The 24,214-nt window shown below is 37.7% G+C and overlaps 1 protein-coding gene across 1 annotated transcript in view; it reads right to left on the bottom strand.

Moving 5' to 3' along the window:
* Lyst (lysosomal trafficking regulator) overlaps positions 1 to 24,214 on the bottom strand; it is a 142,950-nt gene that overhangs the window by 90,085 nt on the left and 28,651 nt on the right. Inside the window, exons 4-15 of the mRNA XM_013014561.1 lie at positions 23,020 to 24,046; positions 22,804 to 22,906; positions 17,445 to 19,509; positions 14,131 to 15,157; positions 13,218 to 13,379; positions 11,313 to 11,469; positions 9,933 to 10,159; positions 9,196 to 9,262; positions 4,282 to 4,391; positions 3,111 to 3,537; positions 1,361 to 1,505; positions 489 to 662 (exon numbers count right to left, since the gene is read on the bottom strand). Of these exons, the coding sequence (XP_012870015.1) occupies positions 489 to 662; positions 1,361 to 1,505; positions 3,111 to 3,537; positions 4,282 to 4,391; positions 9,196 to 9,262; positions 9,933 to 10,159; positions 11,313 to 11,469; positions 13,218 to 13,379; positions 14,131 to 15,157; positions 17,445 to 19,509; positions 22,804 to 22,906; positions 23,020 to 24,046 (5,691 nt within the window). The remainder of the gene's footprint in view (positions 1 to 488; positions 663 to 1,360; positions 1,506 to 3,110; positions 3,538 to 4,281; positions 4,392 to 9,195; positions 9,263 to 9,932; positions 10,160 to 11,312; positions 11,470 to 13,217; positions 13,380 to 14,130; positions 15,158 to 17,444; positions 19,510 to 22,803; positions 22,907 to 23,019; positions 24,047 to 24,214) is intronic.

Below are 24,214 nucleotides of genomic sequence, written 5' to 3'. Positions count from 1 at the left end.
CACTCTACCACTTGAGCCACAGAGCCACTTATAGTTTTCTGGTGGTTAACTGGAAATAAGAGTCTCACAGATTTCCCTACCAGGGCTGGCTTTGATCTGCGATCCTCAGATATCAGCCTCCTAAGTAGCTAAGATAACAGATGTGAGCCACCGGTGTCTGGCTTTATACTATATATTTTTAAGGAGAATGTCTGAACAAGTTCATAATAGACACAACTTTTTCTGGAGTAACTTAATCCAAGGTTGTTGAATCCACAAATACAGAAGAATCCATGGACGTGGTAGGCTAACTATAGTAATTTTCAGCAGTCACTTCTATAGAAGACTTATTTTGTACAACAGAAAAAAACCCAGATTGTGATCTAAGTTTCTATGTTAAAACAGTAAGTTTTGCATGGTTTTCTGTAATCAGTTTCAGAAGTAATAATGGGCTAAACTTAAAAGTTGTAACTGAGATCATAAGTATTTTCTAAAACTGCTTCCTATACCTCTGCCCAGAGACCCAGATGGAGACTTTCCCATGAACATTCTTCTTCCCTTGTGGCTGCTGTAGGTAGGTGAGAACTAAATGTTGCCATCTGCTCGAAAAGAAAATATTCTCCTGTGATTCAGCTTGTGCTAGTAAAACAGCTTTTGCATCATCGTTTGAGTCCATGCACATGCTACAGAAAAAAAGAAAGGTACAAAATGAAAATTTCCGCATCAGTATAGAAGCTATAACTCTCAACATGAAAGTGACATTTAAAACCAGTTCTCTTTTAAAGTAAGCTAACTGAAAAAGCAAACAAGATTGTTCTACACAGCCTGCTTGGTTACTTAGTTTATCATCATCTCAATTTATAAGCTAAAATATATGAAGCTCATTGCCTGGTATTTATAATTTAGAAACCAGTTGTAAATAAATTTGTTATTTCTACTTAGTCATTGCCATTTTAGAAATTGCAATACAATTTGGTTCATAGTAAAATAAATACATGTTATAATAAATGTCTCAGTGTCAGAATGTATTAGTCTACTTTGCAGATTCCAGATAGCATCTAGAAAAAAAAGCATCTGATGACATTTACAAACATATCCCTAAATAGCACATTTGGTTTATAGAACTTTATACAAATAGGATCAAGGTTCATATTCAACATAAACATTAGAATATTAACATAATGGAGGACTTATAAATTTTGGAGTAAAACTACATACTATTACCAAAGTGATATTAATAACTGTTAGAATGTATCTTCTTTTTTTAAATGAGTTTTCTTTTTTTGTAATGATCTTTATTAGAAGATTTCACATTTTAATGTCTCCTACATAAATTATTTGAATACATGATCTATTTGTTAGAAGTTGAGGTCATCAATACCGAAAGGTAAAAGTGCCCCTGTGGGGACTGGCCCACACTTGGATCATCAATGCTTTGGATCCCACTGAAATCAGATGAACACAACCTTCTTCTATTAGTCTTTCACCAGGGTCTATGGAATCACCACCATCTGTTCTGTCGCTCTCTATGAGAAAAAAAAAATTAGAATAATCAATAACATCTCACAAAAACTGAGCAGAGGCCTAGGAAGGTGGATCAGTGGTAGGGTGCTTGCCTCGCATGCATGAAGCCCTGGGTTCCATTCCTCAGTACTACATACATAGAAAAAGCCAGAAGTGGCTCTGTGGCTCAAGTGGTAGAGTGCTAGCCTTGAGCAAAAAGAAGCTCAGGGACAGTGCGCAGGCCCTAAGTTCAAGCCCCAGGAGTGGAAAAAAACAAAAAATGAAAAACAAACAACTGAGCAGAGCTGGGTGCTATAGGTTCACTCTTGTGATCCTAGCTACTCTGAAATCCGATGGTCACAGTTTGAAAGCAAAAAGGGCTAGGGGCATGGATCTATTAGTAGAGCACCTGCTTAACAAACAGAGCTCTGAATTCAAATCCTGGTACTTCTAAAAAATTTGTTTAAAAGGTGATAGGCAAAGTAACTCATATACAAAATGACTCAGTGCTTGTTAAAAAGCAACAGCATCAATGCCATCACATGTGGTATAGTTTCAGAACTCTTATGATTAGGTGACAATACTCAACCCACAAAAGGCTTCAAAACCACCTGGAGCATTCCAAACTATCTGCTAAGATCTTAAAAAAGTGCAGCTTCATAGAATAACTCATGAAAGTACACAAGTATTATGCCATGCTAATAATATAAGAGTGCCCAGTAAACTCAGACCCCAAATATGGATATCAGATGACACTGCCATGTCAACCCTGATGGTGGAGACCAAACAGTGGGAAGAGCCCCAGGTTCTAAAACACCTCCAGTGGTGGGTGAGATTTGTGGAATGAAGACTTACTGTGGCCTGAACTTCCATGTACATATAAATCCTCAAATCTGTCCATCCAATCATTTCATATAATCCATATTCCCTAATAATTCTACTCACTTTCTTCCTACTGCTATGTGCATTCATGTGTACACATAAGTTTCTGCTGATGGAATCTGAGACCTCACATATGTTAGACAAGCATTCCACCACTGAATTTAACCAGCAATTCCTAGTCCCTACATTGCTTTCAATGAACAGTCTGGTCACAGGAGAACAAGAGGCACTGTCAAGGCAGCACAATAACAATTCCTCAGAGAAGACAGAAATGTACTTGGTTCTAACTCCAGAAAATGGATGAGATATGTTCAGTGACAGGCAGAGGAACAGGACCACTAGTGCAAAACATAGAAGAAGGAGAATTTGAGACAAAGAAAGAAGATAGAATGGGGAATGTTAACAGGAGCAGGGAAACACAGCAGACAGAAGAGGTGCTTACATTTCCTCCTTTCCCTAACATCAGGAGCCACCCTAATCCAGTAATAGGACCAGAAATGAGGCAAGAAATGTGGCTGACTATGCCAGCATCAGTTACATATACACACAATGAAAAAGTACAGGAGGAAATGGAGGTTTTAAGGCTATCTGAAAACCTAGGTTTTGGTAATTCAGGACCTGTCACTATTAAGTAAAGCCTATAAAGAGCATATAAGAGCCAGTTAGAACATTGCCATGTAACTTTTAGGTTCAATCAAAACTGCAATCTGAAAACCTTAGTGTATAAATCAGACGATCCATCATACCTATTCCATCCAAACTACTGTCCTGTAAAACCAACCATCTGTTCTTTTTCTTCCTTTTCTTTCCTCTTTCTGCAGTACTCTCAGATTCATGGGCACACTCCACATTAAACCAAAGAGAAACACTGAAACCTTCTGACAGATGTGGCCAGCAGTTCTGCCCCAGCAACGGCAAGTGGACTGGGGCTACGTGCCAAGAGGAAAGGAGATGATGGGGAAAGCCTTCTCTGCCAGCTTCTTTCCTGCCCTGAGAAATCCGTGCTCTTCTCAGGAAGCCCATGGCTTTATTGTTCAGAATGCCAGGACACTTTTGTGATGAGACACCATTGCTTAAACTTGGAGTGTGCAGCAAGGGGAAGGTCAGATACTGTGAAGGGCTCATGGCAGCATCACTTTCAACAATTCTCAAAATACCCAGAAGAAGAATTTCCTAGAAAAAAGAAAATCAAATGAAATCTTAATCTTGAAATTAAAGCTTTCATTAAAAATACAAACATACTCACACAAATCAATATTCTGTTGTCTGACATCTTTAAATTTTTTATTTTTGTTTAGCTAAAATATGAAACACATCATTCTTTTTTTTATTTAAACAAATAGTATCTTATATGATAAGAGACACATAGGTATGTGCCTTTGTGTTCCTCCCCTAAGAGTATCCTCCTTTGGTTTCACTGTGTCTGAATGCCCAGAGTCCTGTGTAACTTATCTTGTCCCTGTGTATTTTAAATATAGCTTCTGCATATGAAAGAAAACACACACTATTCAGATACATCATTCTTAAACTGCAAATCTCAGTTTAAATTTAGATGTCTTTGTGATACATACCTAATATTTATGGGTTATCATTAACTTTATTAATGAGATAATTACTTGCAAAATTATTTCTACCAAACAAAAACAAGTGTTTTTCTCTCAATTAGTTTTGAGTGAGGGATATAAGCAGAGGCCTTACAAACTCTTCAGCTTTCTGCATGATGCTATACCATGACTGACTTCACAAGATTGAGAGCTTAATTGCTGTTTATTTCACAATAATTTCCATTTCAAATAAATGGAATTACTGTAGAACCATTGCTACCATCAAAAAGAAAGAGCTTAGTGGTTTATAAACAATAAAAAGTGTACCTTATTAAGATATTAATGAAAATGCAAAAATTAAAAGCATATTTACTATACAAGGAGATTTTTCCAGAAATATCCTCAAAAGAAGGGTTAGATCTTCTGAACATGTTCTTGAGCTCATTAAAGATACTAGCAGATCCACCAATACTCTCTGGCATCCTAAATTTTAAGGAGAGGAGAAAAATTAAAGCCATTATACATTTAATTAATAAAAATTAATGAAAGAAAATTGACAATTTCACTGAAGGCAATCAAATACTGTCACATCTTCAATGCATTATAAATAATTTAGGAGTACAAAACTTGCTGAAGAGATAGCAACATAATTAAATACAATCCAACTAATCAACTGAAAGAAGTTTTCTTTTCTTTTTTTATTTTTTTAATTAATTAATTTATTTTTTGTGAACATATTGTACAGAGGGGTTACAATTATATGGGCGGGATAATGCGTACATTTCTTACCAAGCATTGCAGCCTCCTCCTTTGGTTTACCCTTCACATCCCTTCCCAGCCTCCCCCCTCCCCCCCAATCCCAACCCTTCTCCTCCCTCCCCTACCTCCCCCCGCCCCCGACCGACGTTGTAAAGCTCGTTTTGGACATGACAACTTATACTTCTCGTTGTTGCATCAGGTGAAAGAAGTTTTCTTAAACATTGGCTAACCCAAGTGCCAGTGGCTCACACCTGTAATTCTAGCTATTAAGGAGGCCGAGATATAAGATCATGATTCGAAGCCAGTCTGGTCAGGAAAGTCCATGAGACTCTTATGTCCAATTAACCAGCAAAAAAGTCAGAATCAAAGCTGTGGTTCAAATGGTAAAGTACTAGCCTTGAATGAAAAAGCTCAGGGGCAATGCCCAGACCCTGAGTTCAAGCCCCAGGAGGGATACAAAAAAATAAAAAGATTGACTGAACTAAGTAAAAGCATTCCGTAAAGATGCATAAATCAACATAGCATTTGTTAGATAAACTGACCCCCCCATAAAAATAGTATATTACTTTCTCATCCTGAAATGTTTAAATTTTAACTATCACTACATGGAAAAATAAATGTCAGAATAACATGGAATTCTATGCCTCCATCAGAAAGAATGACATTGCCCCATTTGTTAGGAAATGTAAAGGCTTGGAAAAAATTATATTAAGTGAAGTAAGCCAAGCCCAAAGAAACATAGGTCCCATGGTTTCCCTTATTTGCAATATCTAGTATATGTCTAAGTCAAGCAGAAAAGGTCAGATAAGGTGATGTTAGGGAAATGAACCCTAAGATATGTATTCAAATGTTTTTTTTCTTTCATGTGATTGTTTCTAACGCATTTATAAGATAATTTCTTTGTTGCTTTGTATGTCCCTCCCCCACAGTATAACCAGTGCTTTCACTGTATTTCATGTCGGTATAATTTGTGGAGGAGATGGGGAAAAACAAGTCGTTTAAATAGGGATACAGGTGGATCCATTGCAACAATGAGAAGTACAAGAACTTTACAACTTTGGTGGGGGGGGCGGGAAGAATTGGGTGGGGGGGTGGAGGGAGGATGTGAAGGGATGGGAAGGGGAAACAAAGGAGGAGGCTACAATGCTTGATAAGAAATATACTATAAGAAATGTACTCATTATCTTGCCCATGTAATTGTAACCCCTCTGTACAGTATTTTCACAATAAAAAATAAACTAAAAAAGAAAAAAGAAAAAAAAAGAAATGTACTCATTATCTTGCCCATGTAATTGTAACCTCTCTGTATTTTCACAATAAAAAATAAAAATTAAAAAAAGAAATAACATAGGAAATACTAAAGATTGTATAAATTTTTAAATATTACATGTTATTTAATTTAATTTAAATAGCATAAAACACAAATAATGGTTCACAAATTTTTGGTCCTGTGGGGCCTGGTAGAGCACTTGCCTAGCAAGCATGAGACTCTAGATTCCACTCCCACCACTGCAAAAATAAAAAAAAGATTTCTTTATAGGAAATTAGTACTAATATTTATAGAGTACATTCTAGTGTTCCAAATATATTTTACATGCATTATTTAAGTTGATTCTCATCATAAACAAAAACCTGTAAATCAATTATTGTCTCTCTTTATAAATGATAAAAATAAGCCAGATGTAAAACTTAAGATGTATCTTAAAAGACCAGTGGTTCTAGAAGACTTTGAGGTCAGAAAAGAAGCCAGGTTCAAGCAGTTGATTCTGGAAAGGGAGTGAGCTGTGGTGTACATAATGGAAGGCGTACTTACAAAGACAACTCACAGTAAGACAGTAAGTATATGCAAGTAACATGAATAAACTGAAGATTTTGAGTAACATGATCAAACTAAAGTAGTTTAGCTCTTTTTTAGTTCAAAATGGAAAAGTTTTAGTTTGAATGAGGAAATGGATACAAATATACATGTAAATACATACACATATATATATATTTGTGTATATATATGTATACACACATATAATTGCTTCTGGAGGCTGGGGAAGTAGCTCAAGTTATACAGTGCAAGGCCTCAAGCTCAAAACCCTGGAACTGCCAAGAAAAAAAAAAGCAAGAGAAAAAAATGCTTCTGTGTATTACTGAAAACTCAATAAACAAAAACGCAAAATTACAAAAAGGAAGCAAGTTTTAATAGCAAAAATGGGGGAAAGAATGGGAGGATGGCTGTAGGCACTGGGATACTCTCACTCAGGTGAAAGACTGAAAACTATTTCTTGAAGATGGAGAAGAGAAAATAGAGAAAGCTAAAATTCCTATGAATTAGAGGGGTTCGTTCAGTGGCCCTAACAGCTCCCTGGAGTAAATCTCTGTTCCTTAGGTCATTTGGCGAGCCCCCTAATCAGCCAGTGTACATTACGTAGTGCTCATCAACAGAATATCCATGAAGAAAGAGGCCAAAAGAAAGCAAATTTACAGCCAGGAGCCAGTAGCTCACGCCTGTAATCCTAGCTACTCAGGAGGCTAAGATCTGCGGATTGCAGTTCAAAGCCAGCCTGGGAAGGAAAGTCCATGAGAAAATTATCTCCAATAAATCACCAGAAAACCAGAAGTAGCACTGTAGCTCAAGTGGTAGAGGGCTAGCCTTGAGCTGAAGAGCTAAGGGACACTGCTCAGGCCCCACGACTGACAAAAAAAAATTTTTTTAAAGCAAAGTTACTTTTACAACATTGGAAATTTCAAATACTTTTTACAAATTTAAATAGGCAAAAATATTTCAGTAATATAAAAGAGTAATCCCAAGACGTAAAAACCAGTTGAGCTGGGTGCTGGTGGCTCTATGCCTGTAATCCTAGCTATACAGAAGACTGAAAACTAAGGATCACAGTTCAAAGCCACCCAGGCAGGAAAGTAGGTGAGACTTTTATCTCCAAATAACCTCCAGAAGATTGGAAGTGGAACTGTGGCTCAAAGTGGTAGAGCACTAGCCTTAAGCAAAAAGAACTCAAGGCCAGGAACAGGGCCCAGATCCTGAGTTCAAGTCCCACAACTATCACTACCACCATCAACAACAACAAAAAAAGACCACAACTACCACTACCACCATCAACAACAACAAAAAAGACAGACTATCATAGAGGAAAAAAAAGTAATTTAGGGAATGGAAAAACTATTTTTAAATGTTTATTACAATACCCAGATAAATACAAGAAGATATTGTATCTTTTATATAAAAAGGGAATGATGAGAAAATAATTAAGCACAAATCTCTTAGTCTAAATAAAAACCTGGAATAGAATTTTAGAAAATCTTCCAGAATGTGGTATAAAAAGAGAGAGGTATACAATACAAGATAAACCACATGGTACAAATCAATCCAAAAGGTTCATAACTAGTTTGTAAAGAGCAAGATTATGAAGAAGATAAATTATTTTTAAAGAATAAACTTTTGTGACGTTAGATCAGACTTCCCTAGCTTTGACATGGAAAGCAAAGAAACAAAAGCAAGGGAACATGACAATAGTAAAATGGCTTCCTGGACAGGATATATGAACAGGAGAAGATATTAAACAAGAAAATGGAGAGAAGGGAAGGCTTTCTCTTACAGTACAATCCTTTGACTGTTTCAGTCAAAGGTCACTAATGGATGCTAAAAATCATGTATTGAACAATGATAAGGGTATTTACATACTTTTTGTTGTTGTTGTTTTGGGTCCAGTCGTGGGGCCTGAACTCTGGGCCTGGGCGCTGTCCCTCAGCTCTTCAGCTCAAGGCTAGCACTCTACCACTTGAGCCACAGCGCCCACTTCCGGCTTTATTTCTTTTTGCTTATGTGGTGCTGGGGAATCGAACCCAGGGCCTCAGGCATGCAAGGTAAGCACTCTACCACTGAGCCACCTTCCCAGCCCTTACATACTTTTAATAAGTATTGTAGTTGGGGCTAGGAAGGTGGCTCAGTGGTAGAGCGCTTGCCTTGCATGCCTGAGGCCCTGGGTTCGATTCCTCAGCACCACATAAGCAAAATGAAATAAGTATCGTAGTTATCATTAGTAATAAGATATAGACATCACAAATCCCTTGATATCAAGCCCCTGGAAGATCTAAAACAATGAAGGAGTATTCCTGCCCACAATGTTTAATCTGAATTTAATGTCACACAAACAAAAATGAACATTGCATGTATGTAGATCTTTATTCTCCAACTAAATTTTAGGTTTATTGAGGTTAGAAATCAGAAGACATAAATTCCTCAAATATCTCAGAAAGTAGATAAAAGACAGTATCAGGTACAATGCTACTGAACAACTGACTAAGCCCCTGCAGTTCAGATGTTCCTTTCTATTCAAAAGACACTCTGCCTACTTTACTTTATTGAGTGAGTGTGAGCAATAAATGCATTTAACAAAGAAACTGATGATGCATATATTCTGGAAATCACAGAGCATTGTCAGTTTAGCTGTGTTATCAGCTTTTCATATAGTCACACAATCACATCAAAGCTATTTGTTCACAATCAACAGTTTCAGCTCACCTTGAAAATCAGAATCAGCTTGTGTAAAAATACTCAAGAATCCTCCTAGAAGGTTTTTCACAGTTCCCTGAAGATTAAAAATTGAAACATAAGAAATTAATCATTTTACATTATGTTGAAAATGAACTTTACAACTTGGTCGGGGAGGGAGGAATTGGGGAGGTGGGGAGGGAAAGGATGGTAGGGAAAAACAAAGGAGGAGGTAATAATGCTCTATAGGAAATGTACTCATTACCTTACTCATAGAACTGTAACCCCTCTGTACAGTATTTTTACAATAAAAACATATATAATTTAAAAAAGAAATTAATTATTTTATCTTGTGGATGCATAATACTGTTACAATGTCATCAGGGCTTATTTGCTAGAAAATCTACTGTACAAGATTATGTATTTCTTTTTCATTGAATATTCTGATTTAGTGACTTTTGTATTCTGATTTTTTTTGAAACAGTGACTATACATTACAATGAAATGTAATTTTTAGAACATAATTCATTTTCAGAAATGAATGAGAATTCATTACTGGTTAGTTGACAACAATATTAAGTTTTATGCTATGTTAGAGAAACATGAAATTGGAAAATTTTAGAATATCACTTGAAGGCTAAAGCACAGTTAAAGTATTACAGAAGTGAACAATCATCTCTAACTTTCAGAGAGGCTGGGCTCTAAGTGAGGACATGGGTTTGGGCATGAGTGAGATAAGCAGCCATGAAACTGATTGTATCTTTTACCTGCTGCATGAGCAGAAAAATATTCTTTTCCTTCTGTCTGATAATTGTTAAGAAACTCTCAAATACATGAGTGAGCACATCTAGCTTGGCTTTGCTAGCAGAAAGTAAATTTAATTCCAGCATACAAATCTCAGGATAGATTATTTCCCCTTGAGTGAGGTTTTCAAGTAAGTCATTGAGACCTACTGATGCACAGAAACCTTCTGCTTCAGGTTTTATTTCTACCCCTGGAAAGGACAAAGAAAAAATTATTTTCATTCCCTAAATACTGAATAAATATGAATTCACCATTTAGTAGATATAGTGGTAAAAGTGTATTTATAAGAAGATGCTAACAAAAACCTTTTCCTACAACATTAATTAAGCTATCTATCTTGAACAATCAAATCTTGTAGATAGTTTGAAGTGTGACAGATCGCCTTACAAGTAATACAAATATTACTGGCAGAAAATTGTTATAGACATGTTACAGATCAAGTACATCCTTCTGACATAACTAGGAAAACAAACACTATCCCCCACTTCATGAACTCAAAATAGCAAAATCCTAGGATAATTTAATTTGCTTGTCCATCACCTCTGTGAAAACACTGGGCTTGGCAACTGGCTGGTTGAATTCTACACTGTCTCTTGTAAGTAAGAAACAGACACTGACCTAATGAATATTACATTTTGGAAATTTTAACTGATCTTAAGAAAGACCATCACACTCTTTTAGATTCATATAGTGGAAAAATTTATGAATTTCTAAACAAAGTAGAATTTTTTAGGTCAAGCTTTAGTGAACAAACATAAAAAGGAAGATATCTACCATTATAAAATCATACTCATTGTGATAAAATTACCATTAAGAGCATTGATCACAAATTCTTCACACGTTTAACTAAACTGAGGCCAGGAGTACTGGGAAATGCAGTTCCATCCTGAGGACAATAGGGGCTGTGGCCTGTCATGGTAGGATGCCTGCATTCGTTCACCTCATACATTATGAAAAATGGCTACTATTTGGGACAAGCTCATTTTTTTCCTAAGAAGTTCTTTGCCTCTTCAGAGGGGGCTTCCTCCACCTTCCAGTCACTGTTATGTCACCTGGTTTTATATTCCTTATATTGTTTGCTTTCATCAATTATTTTCTTTTTTCCTCCTAAGGTGTGTAAGAGCAGGAAATCTGTCCTTCACCCAATGTTCATAACAAAACTGATTTCATTGTTTTAAACTGAATTTACAAATTTCAGATTGGTTGCAAGGTCTAATAAAATGTCAATGCAGTGCTTTTTTTTTAAAGTTGTAAAGCAATACTCTAAAGTGGTATCATTACTAGCCATTTTGCACATTCACAATCTAACTTGCAGATCTGACCACAAGAGCATCTGAGATTACCGCCATTCTCAACTTCACCATCCTCAGGATTGCTCTCACTGTCTGCTTCATAACCTCCTTCTTCACTCAGAAGTTTGAAATTACAACACTGAGAATCTTCAGCTTCTTCTGAAAAATCTCCAAGCTGGGATGACAATTCTTCCCCAGACGGATGACTCTACAGACCAGAATTCAAAGGTGACACTTGTAACATTCACTCATTTTTTTTCTTTTTTGTCATTTGTGGGGCTTGAACTCTGGGCCTGTGTGCTATCCCTCAGCTCTTCAGCTCAAGGCTATCAGTCTACCACTTGAGCCACAGCGCTACTTCCAGTTTTCTGGAAGTTAATTGGAGATAAGAGTTTCACGGATTTTTCTGCCTGGGCTGGCTTTAGATCTCAGCCTCCTGATAAGCTAGGATTACAGGCATGAGCCAATGGTACCCAGATTTCACTCATTTAAAAAAATAACAGAATATCACTCAAAAGTCATTTGATAAACCGTCAATACTTAAAAAAATCCACCGTCTAAAAAGAAATGTAATCTTTATCTGACTTAGGTAGGTGCAGCCCTTCTATACATCACCTTTATAATAACAATTTAAAATTTTTACCAAAAAATAATAACCACCATAAAATTGTTATTCATACAGCAAAATTTCTCAGACCCCCCTCAGACAATATCACAATCAAAGGGCATTTTAGGTCAGATATAGAAGATCATATCTGTAACCCTAGCTACTCAAGAAGCTAAAATCACAAGGATAGCATTTTGAGGTTATTCCCTATAAAAAGTTTGTGACACTTCATCTCAACCAATGAAAGGCTGGGCTCAGCTGTACTTGCATATCATCTCAACTACAAAGGAAAGCACAAATAGGAAGCATGCAGTTCAGGCTAGCCTAGGCAAAAAGTGAATCTACTGGAAAAATAATGAAAGCAGAAAGGCCTTGGGGCATGAGTCAAGTGGTAGAGCACCTACCTGCCCTACGAGGTCTAAGCCCTGAGTTCAAATACAATTACTGCCATAAAAATGGAGTCATTTGTTTCACTAAAAAATAAATGGCCAGGCACTGTTGGCTTATGCCTATAATCCTAGCTACTCAGGAGGCTGAGATCTGAGGATCTCAGCTGGTTTGAAGCCAGTCCAGGCAGGAAAGTCAATAAGACTCTTATCTCCAATAAACTACTCAGAAAAGGCTAGAAGTGGCACTGTGGCTCAAGTGGTAGAGTGCTAGCCTTGAGAAAAAAAAAGCTCAGGGAGAGCACCCAGGCCCTGACTTCAAGCCCCAGGACCAGCACAAAAATAAAAAAAAGTTATGGCAAACAATAACATAATATGGTAAAAGATGATAAAACATAATATATATTTCTGGGCCAAATTGTTTGAAGAGGAGTTTATAAAGATAAAATTAGCCCTTATTAACCAAAGGTAAAGGAAACATGACAGGAAAGGAAAGTGAACTAAATATATACTACAAAGTTTTAGGGGAAAAAATTGAAACAATCACTTTAGAAAAAATGTTAATATAAACAACTAAAAAATTATAACTGCTATTTTCTTTGTGAGGGCTAGTCATTTTTATATTGCGCAATTTAAAGTGAGTAGAATGTTCTGGAAATGTTAGCTGAATGAGTGAAGCTATCACTGTACCAATAAGATAACTGAATGAATGGTCACTATCCTCAAATCATCATTTGATGTAAGAGTTACTAAATCAAATAATACCTCTCTGTCTTACTGGGAGTGATTCCCAATAAAATTCAAGATTAGATTTACAAAGCATGTCATACTGCTGTTTGTTTTCTGACTGGACACTGATGAAACACTCTCTGCTTCAGCTGGAGAAGCATGACCCATAACCTCACTTGATAAACATTCTAAGTGGTTAGAATGTCCACATAACACAACTACATGGATTCATACCTTCTCAGTCACAGTGTCATTATGGTCCAAGTGTGCTGAGTGACTCCCCAGGGCTACTCGAAGTAACGCATCAAATAAAGGCTTTGCTAACTCAGTTTCAGTCACCTTTGACTTGAAAAGATGGTTCCTCATCTCACCCAGTATACTTTCCACAGACAAGTTCTAGGTAAAAATACAAGAGTAAGAATATTAATAACATACTTTACAACTAAATAAAATGGTAAACGTGTAAAATTTGAACTCATATTCAAATATCCTACCAAAATGAGTTATTTATCAAATATATTACTCATGTACAATAATTGAGTCACAAAAAGATGATTCTTTAAAACTTCAGAGTTTTATTTAGCCCTCTCTAGAGTTTGCAAATTCCTTTCTCGTAGAATTCACTAAGCAGTTGTGTTCTATTTCTCTTCTCTTCTGACACTGAAGGAAGCCCTTGCTGCTTGCCTCTATCTCTACAAAGGCAAGGTATATCTAACAATGGTTAAGAAACAGGCTTCTCTTTTAAGGAATTCTCAGTCTAGCACATGGAACAAATAAGTACAGACAAGATATGGTGATGATTATACTAGAGCTGTAACACAGCCAAGGAATCTGAGTAGGGCACCCATCAGTACCTCCCGAGATTGTGAATACTAAAGTCTAAAATGCGGTATGTGTAACTACTCCTTTGACACTATGTAAACTGTTTCACAGGAATTCTGCACTGTAAACTCAACTGTAAGATTCTCTAAGAACTGGTTCATGTACTCCTTCATGTCCTCCATAGTACCCAAGCTTCTCAGAATATAAAAGCTCTGGAAAAATGAAAGGAAGATCATAAATGCACATTTGTACACATGTAAGTGTATACACATACATATACTAAGATATACTAAGGACATAATACAGACTAAGGACATAATATTACCTGAGTAGGTAACTCCAGTTCCATCTTCTGACTTGTCCTGGCACTATGAAGACAAATGGCCAGAAGAGCTTCCAAAAGTCTTATGCTCTGAAGTGAAGCCTCCTTTCCTCCATTCATGAACACCTCTGCTTCCTCAGGAGCAGCTTCAATAGCTGAAACTTGTTCCATATTTGTACAGGAAATATGCTGTGACTCTAATATACCTATGCTATCCACATTGTCTCTTAGACTTCCCAGTTCTGATGCCATGGGGTCATGTTTTGCAGGTAAAGGTGGTAAGTCTTCCTTCAATGTAATCTTAGCTGGAGAGGTTCTCATCAGATCTTGGTTTTCATTTACAGTCAAATCTCCCTGCCTTGTTCCTTGCTCCTCCTCTTGACTATGGAATAATTTCTGTATTAACATAAATATCAACTTATAGCATACTCGGAAACCACCAAGCCTATGAAACTGTTTCTGGAAGACTGGGCTCAACATGTAAATCCAATGGCACATTGACCAAACATCTGCTGCTTCATGCAAACGTTCGGGACAAGGCAAGACAAGACTCTCAAGAGACAGACATGGCATCATGCGACTTAAAGGCTCACTGGCTGTACTATCATAGCCAGATGTGTCCTCGGATTCATTGGCTGACTCCACATCAGCCTCTGCTTCTTTACTTACACATAAAAATGCCACACAGAGGAAGAGGTTTATGGTATTGATATGAACATCCTGGTGAAAAGTCTTCCGTTTCTTTGGATAAGCTTCTTTGAGAGTGGCATAGAACTTGCGGAGGCTCTGAGGAGCATCTGAACAAGCCTGCTGGCTAGAAAAGGAAGGAGTTGCACTTAAAGATGACAACTCCTTCTGCTCAGTGTCTAGTCCATCAATACCTGGGACTGAAGCATCTTTCTGTTGTTCCCCCAGGCTGATTATCAGAGTTTCAAATGCTTTTAGGGAATGGCTTCGTATACCATCTAGATAATTTAATTCAATTATTTGACTTACTCCATTACAACTTAAAAATAAATCTCTTATTACCCTGTGAGAAAAAGGAAAAAAGCACAAAAAGTTTTACGTATAGAAATGTAACTTACAAATAGGCACATGCATTCTTCAGTATATCATTGCTGCACACAATATATTCTAAACACTGTCCCACTTGATTCATTATCTGGATAAAGTCTTTTCTTTTCTTTCTTTTTTTTTTGTCAGTTGTGGGGCCTGAACTCTGGGCCTGGGCACTGTTCCTCAGCTCTTCAGCTCAAGGCTAGCGCTCTACCACTTGAGCCACAGTGCCACTTCCAGCTTTTTCTGCTTATGTGGTGCTGAGGAATCGAACCTCGGGCCTCATGCATGCAAGGCAAGCTCTCTACCACTGAGCCACCTTCCCGGTCCTTATCTGGACAAAGTCTTTACTCACTGACCTCAGATTATGTTCTAATTATTCTCCATCCTCCTTCAGATACTGTGCATATGGCTCTGACAGTATTTAAAAAGAAAGGATTACATCCAGCTCAAATTAAATAAAACAACTCAGAAAGGAATATTTTTTTCCAAATAGAAAATTCTATATAAATTCTACGTGTTACAACCACTCTCACACTTGAACTGTATAACAGAGCAGAAGGCATGCAACTCATAATTTGTTCATCTGCCTAGTGTTCACTCAAGACTTTTTTTTACATGTACATTTCATAAAAGGAAAGAACTATACTACAGAGCTGAAAATCTTGAATTTTCTCTCATGTTATATTTCAAAAGCATACAAGTTTCCCTACAGTTCTCTGATTCGGCCAATATCCAATTCAAGTAGACAAATGTTACAAAAGTTTTCAAGGGGCAAGTGGGCTCAGTGATATAAACAGTTTTTAAGATACCACACAGATATATAATATTGATAGGTTATAACTTAATCAAAGTTATTTAAATGGTATATACATTCATTTGAAAGGCCACTCAAACTATCAGAAACATCATTTATTTATAAAATTAATTTTTAAATGTACCAGACTTGACAATCACAAAATCTGGAAAATCATGCTAGGCATTGTGGCTCACAGCTACAATACCAGCTACTCAGAAGGCAGAGATGGGAAGATTCATAGTTCAAGGCCAACCTGGGCAAGAAATTTGAGAGACATTATTTCCACAAATAAGCAAGGTATGTATGCATGTCTGTCATCCCAGCTATGTGAAAGGCATAGGTAGGAGGATCATAGTCTAAGGCTGGCCTGAGCAAGACTGTCTCTGAAAAACTAACCTTCAAACAAAAACAACCCCCCCCCCCAAAAAAAAGCTGTAGCTCAAATAGTAGAGTGACTAACAAGCAAATACTATCAAGCTCTGAGTTTAAACCACACTACTGCCAAAAAAAGAAAAGGCCTAGAAAATTCACTGGTAATTTAAATTTTATTCTTTTTGCTTGTGTACATTTCCTAATTTTTGTATGTACTGCTTAATAAATATAAGTATGGTATTTGAAAATAATTCTCTTAATAGACTTGTTTCAGTAATTATCATTCTATGAAGTGTTTATTTTATATAATTGTATATAAATATGCTATTTTAAATTTTGTATATTTCATTCATAAAATATTATAAGCATTTTCTCCCTCCTGTTTTACCATGGTCTTTAGAAACAGTCATGGTGCTTGAACTCAGGGCCTGGGCATTGTCCCTGAGCTTCTTTGCTCAAGGCTAGCGTTCTACCACTGTGAGCCACAGTTACACTTCCAGTTTTCTTGTGGTTAACTGGAGATAAGGCTCATAAACTTTCCTGCCTGGACTGGCTTTAAGCCACAATCCTCAGATCTCAGCCTCTTGAGTACCTAGGATTACAGACATGAGCCACCAGTGCCAGGCTCTTTATGAACATTCTTAATGATAAATAATATCCTATCTAGTAAAAATAAATCAATTCTTAAAAAATTAATTGTTTTTCTTATTTGTTTATATCAGTTATACAAGGTAGTGGGGTTAATGTTATAAAATTTAGACTTGCCCTTGCTCTTCTGTATCTGTGTTGCATCTATGTTTTTTCTTAGAAATCTATCTAAAACTTACCTTTTTTTCCATTGAGAAATTACAACCTATGGCTATAGTCTCTCCTCTATAAACTACTCCCAGAGAAAGAAAACAAACAAAAGGTTTAAAACAAGACAATAGGATGGGAGTTTTTTTTGCTAATAAGCTAAAATCATATCCTAAGAAAAAAATTGTCAGTACTATTTCAGCAGTAACGAGACTCTGGAAACAGCATGGCTAGAAATTCAAATACAAGCATCCACCAGAGAAATAAATATCTGTGCATGTGCATATACACAAACCTGGATCTGAGCAGGCCAGGCAGAGTTTTTAGGTAGATCTGAAGCACTTCCTGAGGCACACACTGTTTCTGATAGCTACTCCTGGGAGTCTGAGTTGATGAGATGCTCTGGTGTTGACAGTGATGTGCTAATTCAACTCCTCTTTGGAGCACAGGATTAAATATGTAATTATACAGTTTCCACTGCACAACTGCATTGCCTTTCTGGATTAAACTGCAAATGTGATTTGCAATATGTATATTATGTAATCTGTCTTCTTCAAAAACAAATTTCTGATAAGCCTCTAGTGCATCCCACTTCCACAGCAAGTCTTCAGACCCACTGCTGGGCAGGATGCCTTGGCATCTGTAGGAGGGGCTGAGTAAGCTAGAAGGAGTCTGGTCATCACATGAGTTACCCTGCAGAGTCTCTTCCAGTTGATCAGAGTCAACAGTACAGATGTTGCAAGAAGCTTTTTTAATTTTCTGTGATATTTCTGCTCCTCCTAACTGGTCCAAAATAAGTTTGTTAAGGATATTCAGTATCTGCTGCTGAATGTGTTTCAGTGCTGGCACTGTAAAGGCATGGAGCAAAGGGACAATCACAGATTTGGGGTCCATGCAGCAGCATATGCCAACACTGTGCACCCCTGACAGAATCTGGATGCAGGTGCTGCTCAGGGAAGCCTGCTGCAGCAAGCGCAGGCACTGGTGGGCACACACCGCAATGCAACAGCAGCGCTCAGGGTAATGAACATCTCCATCCGCAGTCTCTTCAAATGGGTTTTTGGAAAGCTGGTTTTTAAAAGCAGAAACTAGAAGACCGGAGAGATCCCGGTGATGATGCATAAAGTGGGAATACTCACAGCGCCGGTGCCGTTTTCTAGGACACACCGAGTGGTGAAGTTGCTCTGATTTCACTTTTTTGACAGTGCTCATGATCTTCAGCACACTGCTGATGAGGGCTTTCAAATGTTCTGAGGCCTCAGGAGGGACTCCTTCTCTTGCCACCAGCCATTCCATCTGAAGAACCACTGTCTCAAATAGGTTAAATCCTTGGTGCTGAATGAACTCTTGAACCAAGTCCATGGCTTGACTAAAGTAGAAGGGATTTGAAGCTGCACTCTGAAGACAACAGATCAGGATCTGTAGAACTCCTTCCAGAAGCTCAGGAAGAAGCAGGGCTCTATGGCGATACATGGAAAACACAAAGCCCTCCTGGACCTCCTGTAGTGTTTTTTTTGATCTTGGTGCAAACGGGTCAGGCCGCTTCTCTAGGCATGCTCTGATTTTTAAAGCAGCCCTGAGCAATTCGGTTAGATGTTTCCTAAGACTTTCTGGCATTGCCTCTGCAGTATTAATATCTACTGACATGAGATGCAGTACTGTTCGAAAGAGCATCCGTTGAACCAAAGCAACTGGCTCTTCAGTCCAACCTGCAGACAGCACTTGGCTCTCTACATAGTCATTGAGATTACAGCAGTCTCCAAAACCCACTAGGAATTCAGTCAGGGTGGGTACTACACTAGCTGCCAGGGCAGAGTTATGATTCAAAGCAATGTCAAACTTACAGACTTTTTCCAGTAAAGATAACAAAACATGACATAAGTCAAATGGAGAATTATTCATGTTACTGAGAATAGACAAGGCAGCTGGCTCGCTTAAAATATCAGAATTAGACTCTAGTCTTGGAATGATGTCTCTGGAACTTTCCAAAGCCATGGTGTCAGGAGTCTGCTCTTTGGTTACAAGCAAGTCGAGTTGAGCTGTAAGGTGGCCCTTAGGAGGCTGCACTACAAAGCGCTGCAGCACGTGGGGCCGCCTATGCTTACTCACGACTGGACTTTTCTCATCAGAATTGCCTTCTGAGTCAGAGGTGGAGAGCTGTGTCTTTCTTGCATCTCTGACAGAGTAGCGATGGGTACTTTTATGCTGTCGTCTGCTTTTTCGAGAAAGGTTTACTTTTGCAGAAACTTGACCATGTGGAGTACTTCCTTCTAAATATAATTTTCCCTGAGTAGACCTTTGTGAACTTGAATGTTTTTCTTTGGTCAGGATTAAATCAGATGACAATGGCAGGTTAAAATCTAAAAAAAAAGAAGAAAGAATGATTTTGTTGTAGGCTGCTTTCCTTCAGCTTGGTGAAGTGTCGGGTCACTTCCCACACTAAACACCAGGGGGCTTTAATTCAAAGAGTACTAATTGATCATGTAAACAACCAAGAACAGATTTAGGAAAGCAAATTACATCTCAACCCATGTATTGCACCCTAACTTCCAAATATGTAGAAGTTGTAGTGTGTGGTATTGCTCATTACTCTGATAATGCCACAATTAACACACAGGGGTATATTATGTTCTCAAAAACAGTATCGATTCATAGTTTTTAAAGAATCTTAATACAAACCATATAGCACATACCAAATATTCACCAAGATTGCAATTAAGATAGTTCTTCATTCAAAATATTTCTCTAGTGTCTCCTGCTAGAACAAGCACTTAGAAATGGCTTTTGCTAAAAAGTACCAACTCCCTACATGCCCTATAAGTTATCTAAAAGCAGGCTAATACCTGACATCTCTCCCTCCATTCTCCATGTCTCCTTTGCTATGAGTCTCTTTACTGTAGCACTCTGGGTACTGGCACCAAGGGTGATAGTTATGGCAAGGACCATAATTATCCCCAAGGCACATCAAAACGTCACAGGACAATGACATATGATGAAGCTGCAACTTGAAGCACAGCTACCAGCTCATGGGAACCAGAATGCTCTCCTCAAGTAATGACAACAACTTCTCTAGAAACAACTGAGATCATGATCAAACAGGTGACATTTTGCCTAGGATTGCTTAATTATGCATATCTCTTGTCCCCTATCCCAGTTCTTTCTCTATTTAAACCTAAAGCTCAGGGCTATACCCTGAAGAACTTTGCCTCTCCTCCTCCTCCTTCTCCTCCTCCTCCTTCTCTTTCTCCTCCTCCTCTTCCTCCTGCTGTAGGTTGTGGGGCTTGAACTCTGGGCCTGGGCGCTGTCCCTGAGCTCTTCAGCTCAAGGCTATCAGTCTACCACTTGAGCCACAGCGCTACTTCCAGTTTTCTGGAAGTTAATTGGAGATAAGAGTTTCACGGATTTTTCTGCCTGGGCTGGCTTTAGATCTCAGCCTCCTGATAAGCTAGGATTACAGGCATGAGCCAATGGTACCCAGATTTCACTCATTTAAAAAAATAACAGAATATCACTCAAAAGTCATTTGATAAACCGTCAATACTTAAAAAAATCCACCGTCTAAAAAGAAATGTAATCTTTATCTGACTTAGGTAGGTGCAGCCCTTCTATACATCACCTTTATAATAACAATTTAAAATTTTTACCAAAAAATAATAACCACCATAAAATTGTTATTCATACAGCAAAATTTCTCAGACCCCCCTCAGACAATATCACAATCAAAGGGCATTTTAGGTCAGATATAGAAGATCATATCTGTAACCCTAGCTACTCAAGAAGCTAAAATCACAAGGATAGCATTTTGAGGTTATTCCCTATAAAAAGTTTGTGACACTTCATCTCAACCAATGAAAGGCTGGGCTCAGCTGTACTTGCATATCATCTCAACTACAAAGGAAAGCACAAATAGGAAGCATGCAGTTCAGGCTAGCCTAGGCAAAAAGTGAATCTACTGGAAAAATAATGAAAGCAGAAAGGCCTTGGGGCATGAGTCAAGTGGTAGAGCACCTACCTGCCCTACGAGGTCTAAGCCCTGAGTTCAAATACAATTACTGCCATAAAAATGGAGTCATTTGTTTCACTAAAAAATAAATGGCCAGGCACTGTTGGCTTATGCCTATAATCCTAGCTACTCAGGAGGCTGAGATCTGAGGATCTCAGCTGGTTTGAAGCCAGTCCAGGCAGGAAAGTCAATAAGACTCTTATCTCCAATAAACTACTCAGAAAAGGCTAGAAGTGGCACTGTGGCTCAAGTGGTAGAGTGCTAGCCTTGAGAAAAAAAAAGCTCAGGGAGAGCACCCAGGCCCTGACTTCAAGCCCCAGGACCAGCACAAAAATAAAAAAAAGTTATGGCAAACAATAACATAATATGGTAAAAGATGATAAAACATAATATATATTTCTGGGCCAAATTGTTTGAAGAGGAGTTTATAAAGATAAAATTAGCCCTTATTAACCAAAGGTAAAGGAAACATGACAGGAAAGGAAAGTGAACTAAATATATACTACAAAGTTTTAGGGGAAAAAATTGAAACAATCACTTTAGAAAAAATGTTAATATAAACAACTAAAAAATTATAACTGCTATTTTCTTTGTGAGGGCTAGTCATTTTTATATTGCGCAATTTAAAGTGAGTAGAATGTTCTGGAAATGTTAGCTGAATGAGTGAAGCTATCACTGTACCAATAAGATAACTGAATGAATGGTCACTATCCTCAAATCATCATTTGATGTAAGAGTTACTAAATCAAATAATACCTCTCTGTCTTACTGGGAGTGATTCCCAATAAAATTCAAGATTAGATTTACAAAGCATGTCATACTGCTGTTTGTTTTCTGACTGGACACTGATGAAACACTCTCTGCTTCAGCTGGAGAAGCATGACCCATAACCTCACTTGATAAACATTCTAAGTGGTTAGAATGTCCACATAACACAACTACATGGATTCATACCTTCTCAGTCACAGTGTCATTATGGTCCAAGTGTGCTGAGTGACTCCCCAGGGCTACTCGAAGTAACGCATCAAATAAAGGCTTTGCTAACTCAGTTTCAGTCACCTTTGACTTGAAAAGATGGTTCCTCATCTCACCCAGTATACTTTCCACAGACAAGTTCTAGGTAAAAATACAAGAGTAAGAATATTAATAACATACTTTACAACTAAATAAAATGGTAAACGTGTAAAATTTGAACTCATATTCAAATATCCTACCAAAATGAGTTATTTATCAAATATATTACTCATGTACAATAATTGAGTCACAAAAAGATGATTCTTTAAAACTTCAGAGTTTTATTTAGCCCTCTCTAGAGTTTGCAAATTCCTTTCTCGTAGAATTCACTAAGCAGTTGTGTTCTATTTCTCTTCTCTTCTGACACTGAAGGAAGCCCTTGCTGCTTGCCTCTATCTCTACAAAGGCAAGGTATATCTAACAATGGTTAAGAAACAGGCTTCTCTTTTAAGGAATTCTCAGTCTAGCACATGGAACAAATAAGTACAGACAAGATATGGTGATGATTATACTAGAGCTGTAACACAGCCAAGGAATCTGAGTAGGGCACCCATCAGTACCTCCCGAGATTGTGAATACTAAAGTCTAAAATGCGGTATGTGTAACTACTCCTTTGACACTATGTAAACTGTTTCACAGGAATTCTGCACTGTAAACTCAACTGTAAGATTCTCTAAGAACTGGTTCATGTACTCCTTCATGTCCTCCATAGTACCCAAGCTTCTCAGAATATAAAAGCTCTGGAAAAATGAAAGGAAGATCATAAATGCACATTTGTACACATGTAAGTGTATACACATACATATACTAAGATATACTAAGGACATAATACAGACTAAGGACATAATATTACCTGAGTAGGTAACTCCAGTTCCATCTTCTGACTTGTCCTGGCACTATGAAGACAAATGGCCAGAAGAGCTTCCAAAAGTCTTATGCTCTGAAGTGAAGCCTCCTTTCCTCCATTCATGAACACCTCTGCTTCCTCAGGAGCAGCTTCAATAGCTGAAACTTGTTCCATATTTGTACAGGAAATATGCTGTGACTCTAATATACCTATGCTATCCACATTGTCTCTTAGACTTCCCAGTTCTGATGCCATGGGGTCATGTTTTGCAGGTAAAGGTGGTAAGTCTTCCTTCAATGTAATCTTAGCTGGAGAGGTTCTCATCAGATCTTGGTTTTCATTTACAGTCAAATCTCCCTGCCTTGTTCCTTGCTCCTCCTCTTGACTATGGAATAATTTCTGTATTAACATAAATATCAACTTATAGCATACTCGGAAACCACCAAGCCTATGAAACTGTTTCTGGAAGACTGGGCTCAACATGTAAATCCAATGGCACATTGACCAAACATCTGCTGCTTCATGCAAACGTTCGGGACAAGGCAAGACAAGACTCTCAAGAGACAGACATGGCATCATGCGACTTAAAGGCTCACTGGCTGTACTATCATAGCCAGATGTGTCCTCGGATTCATTGGCTGACTCCACATCAGCCTCTGCTTCTTTACTTACACATAAAAATGCCACACAGAGGAAGAGGTTTATGGTATTGATATGAACATCCTGGTGAAAAGTCTTCCGTTTCTTTGGATAAGCTTCTTTGAGAGTGGCATAGAACTTGCGGAGGCTCTGAGGAGCATCTGAACAAGCCTGCTGGCTAGAAAAGGAAGGAGTTGCACTTAAAGATGACAACTCCTTCTGCTCAGTGTCTAGTCCATCAATACCTGGGACTGAAGCATCTTTCTGTTGTTCCCCCAGGCTGATTATCAGAGTTTCAAATGCTTTTAGGGAATGGCTTCGTATACCATCTAGATAATTTAATTCAATTATTTGACTTACTCCATTACAACTTAAAAATAAATCTCTTATTACCCTGTGAGAAAAAGGAAAAAAGCACAAAAAGTTTTACGTATAGAAATGTAACTTACAAATAGGCACATGCATTCTTCAGTATATCATTGCTGCACACAATATATTCTAAACACTGTCCCACTTGATTCATTATCTGGATAAAGTCTTTTCTTTTCTTTCTTTTTTTTTT

Source organism: Dipodomys ordii, unplaced genomic scaffold (genome assembly GCF_000151885.1).
Source record: "Dipodomys ordii isolate 6190 unplaced genomic scaffold, Dord_2.0 Scaffold24, whole genome shotgun sequence".
NCBI lineage: Eukaryota > Metazoa > Chordata > Mammalia > Rodentia > Heteromyidae > Dipodomys > Dipodomys ordii.
This window is presented reverse-complemented; position numbering and strand designations above follow the sequence as displayed.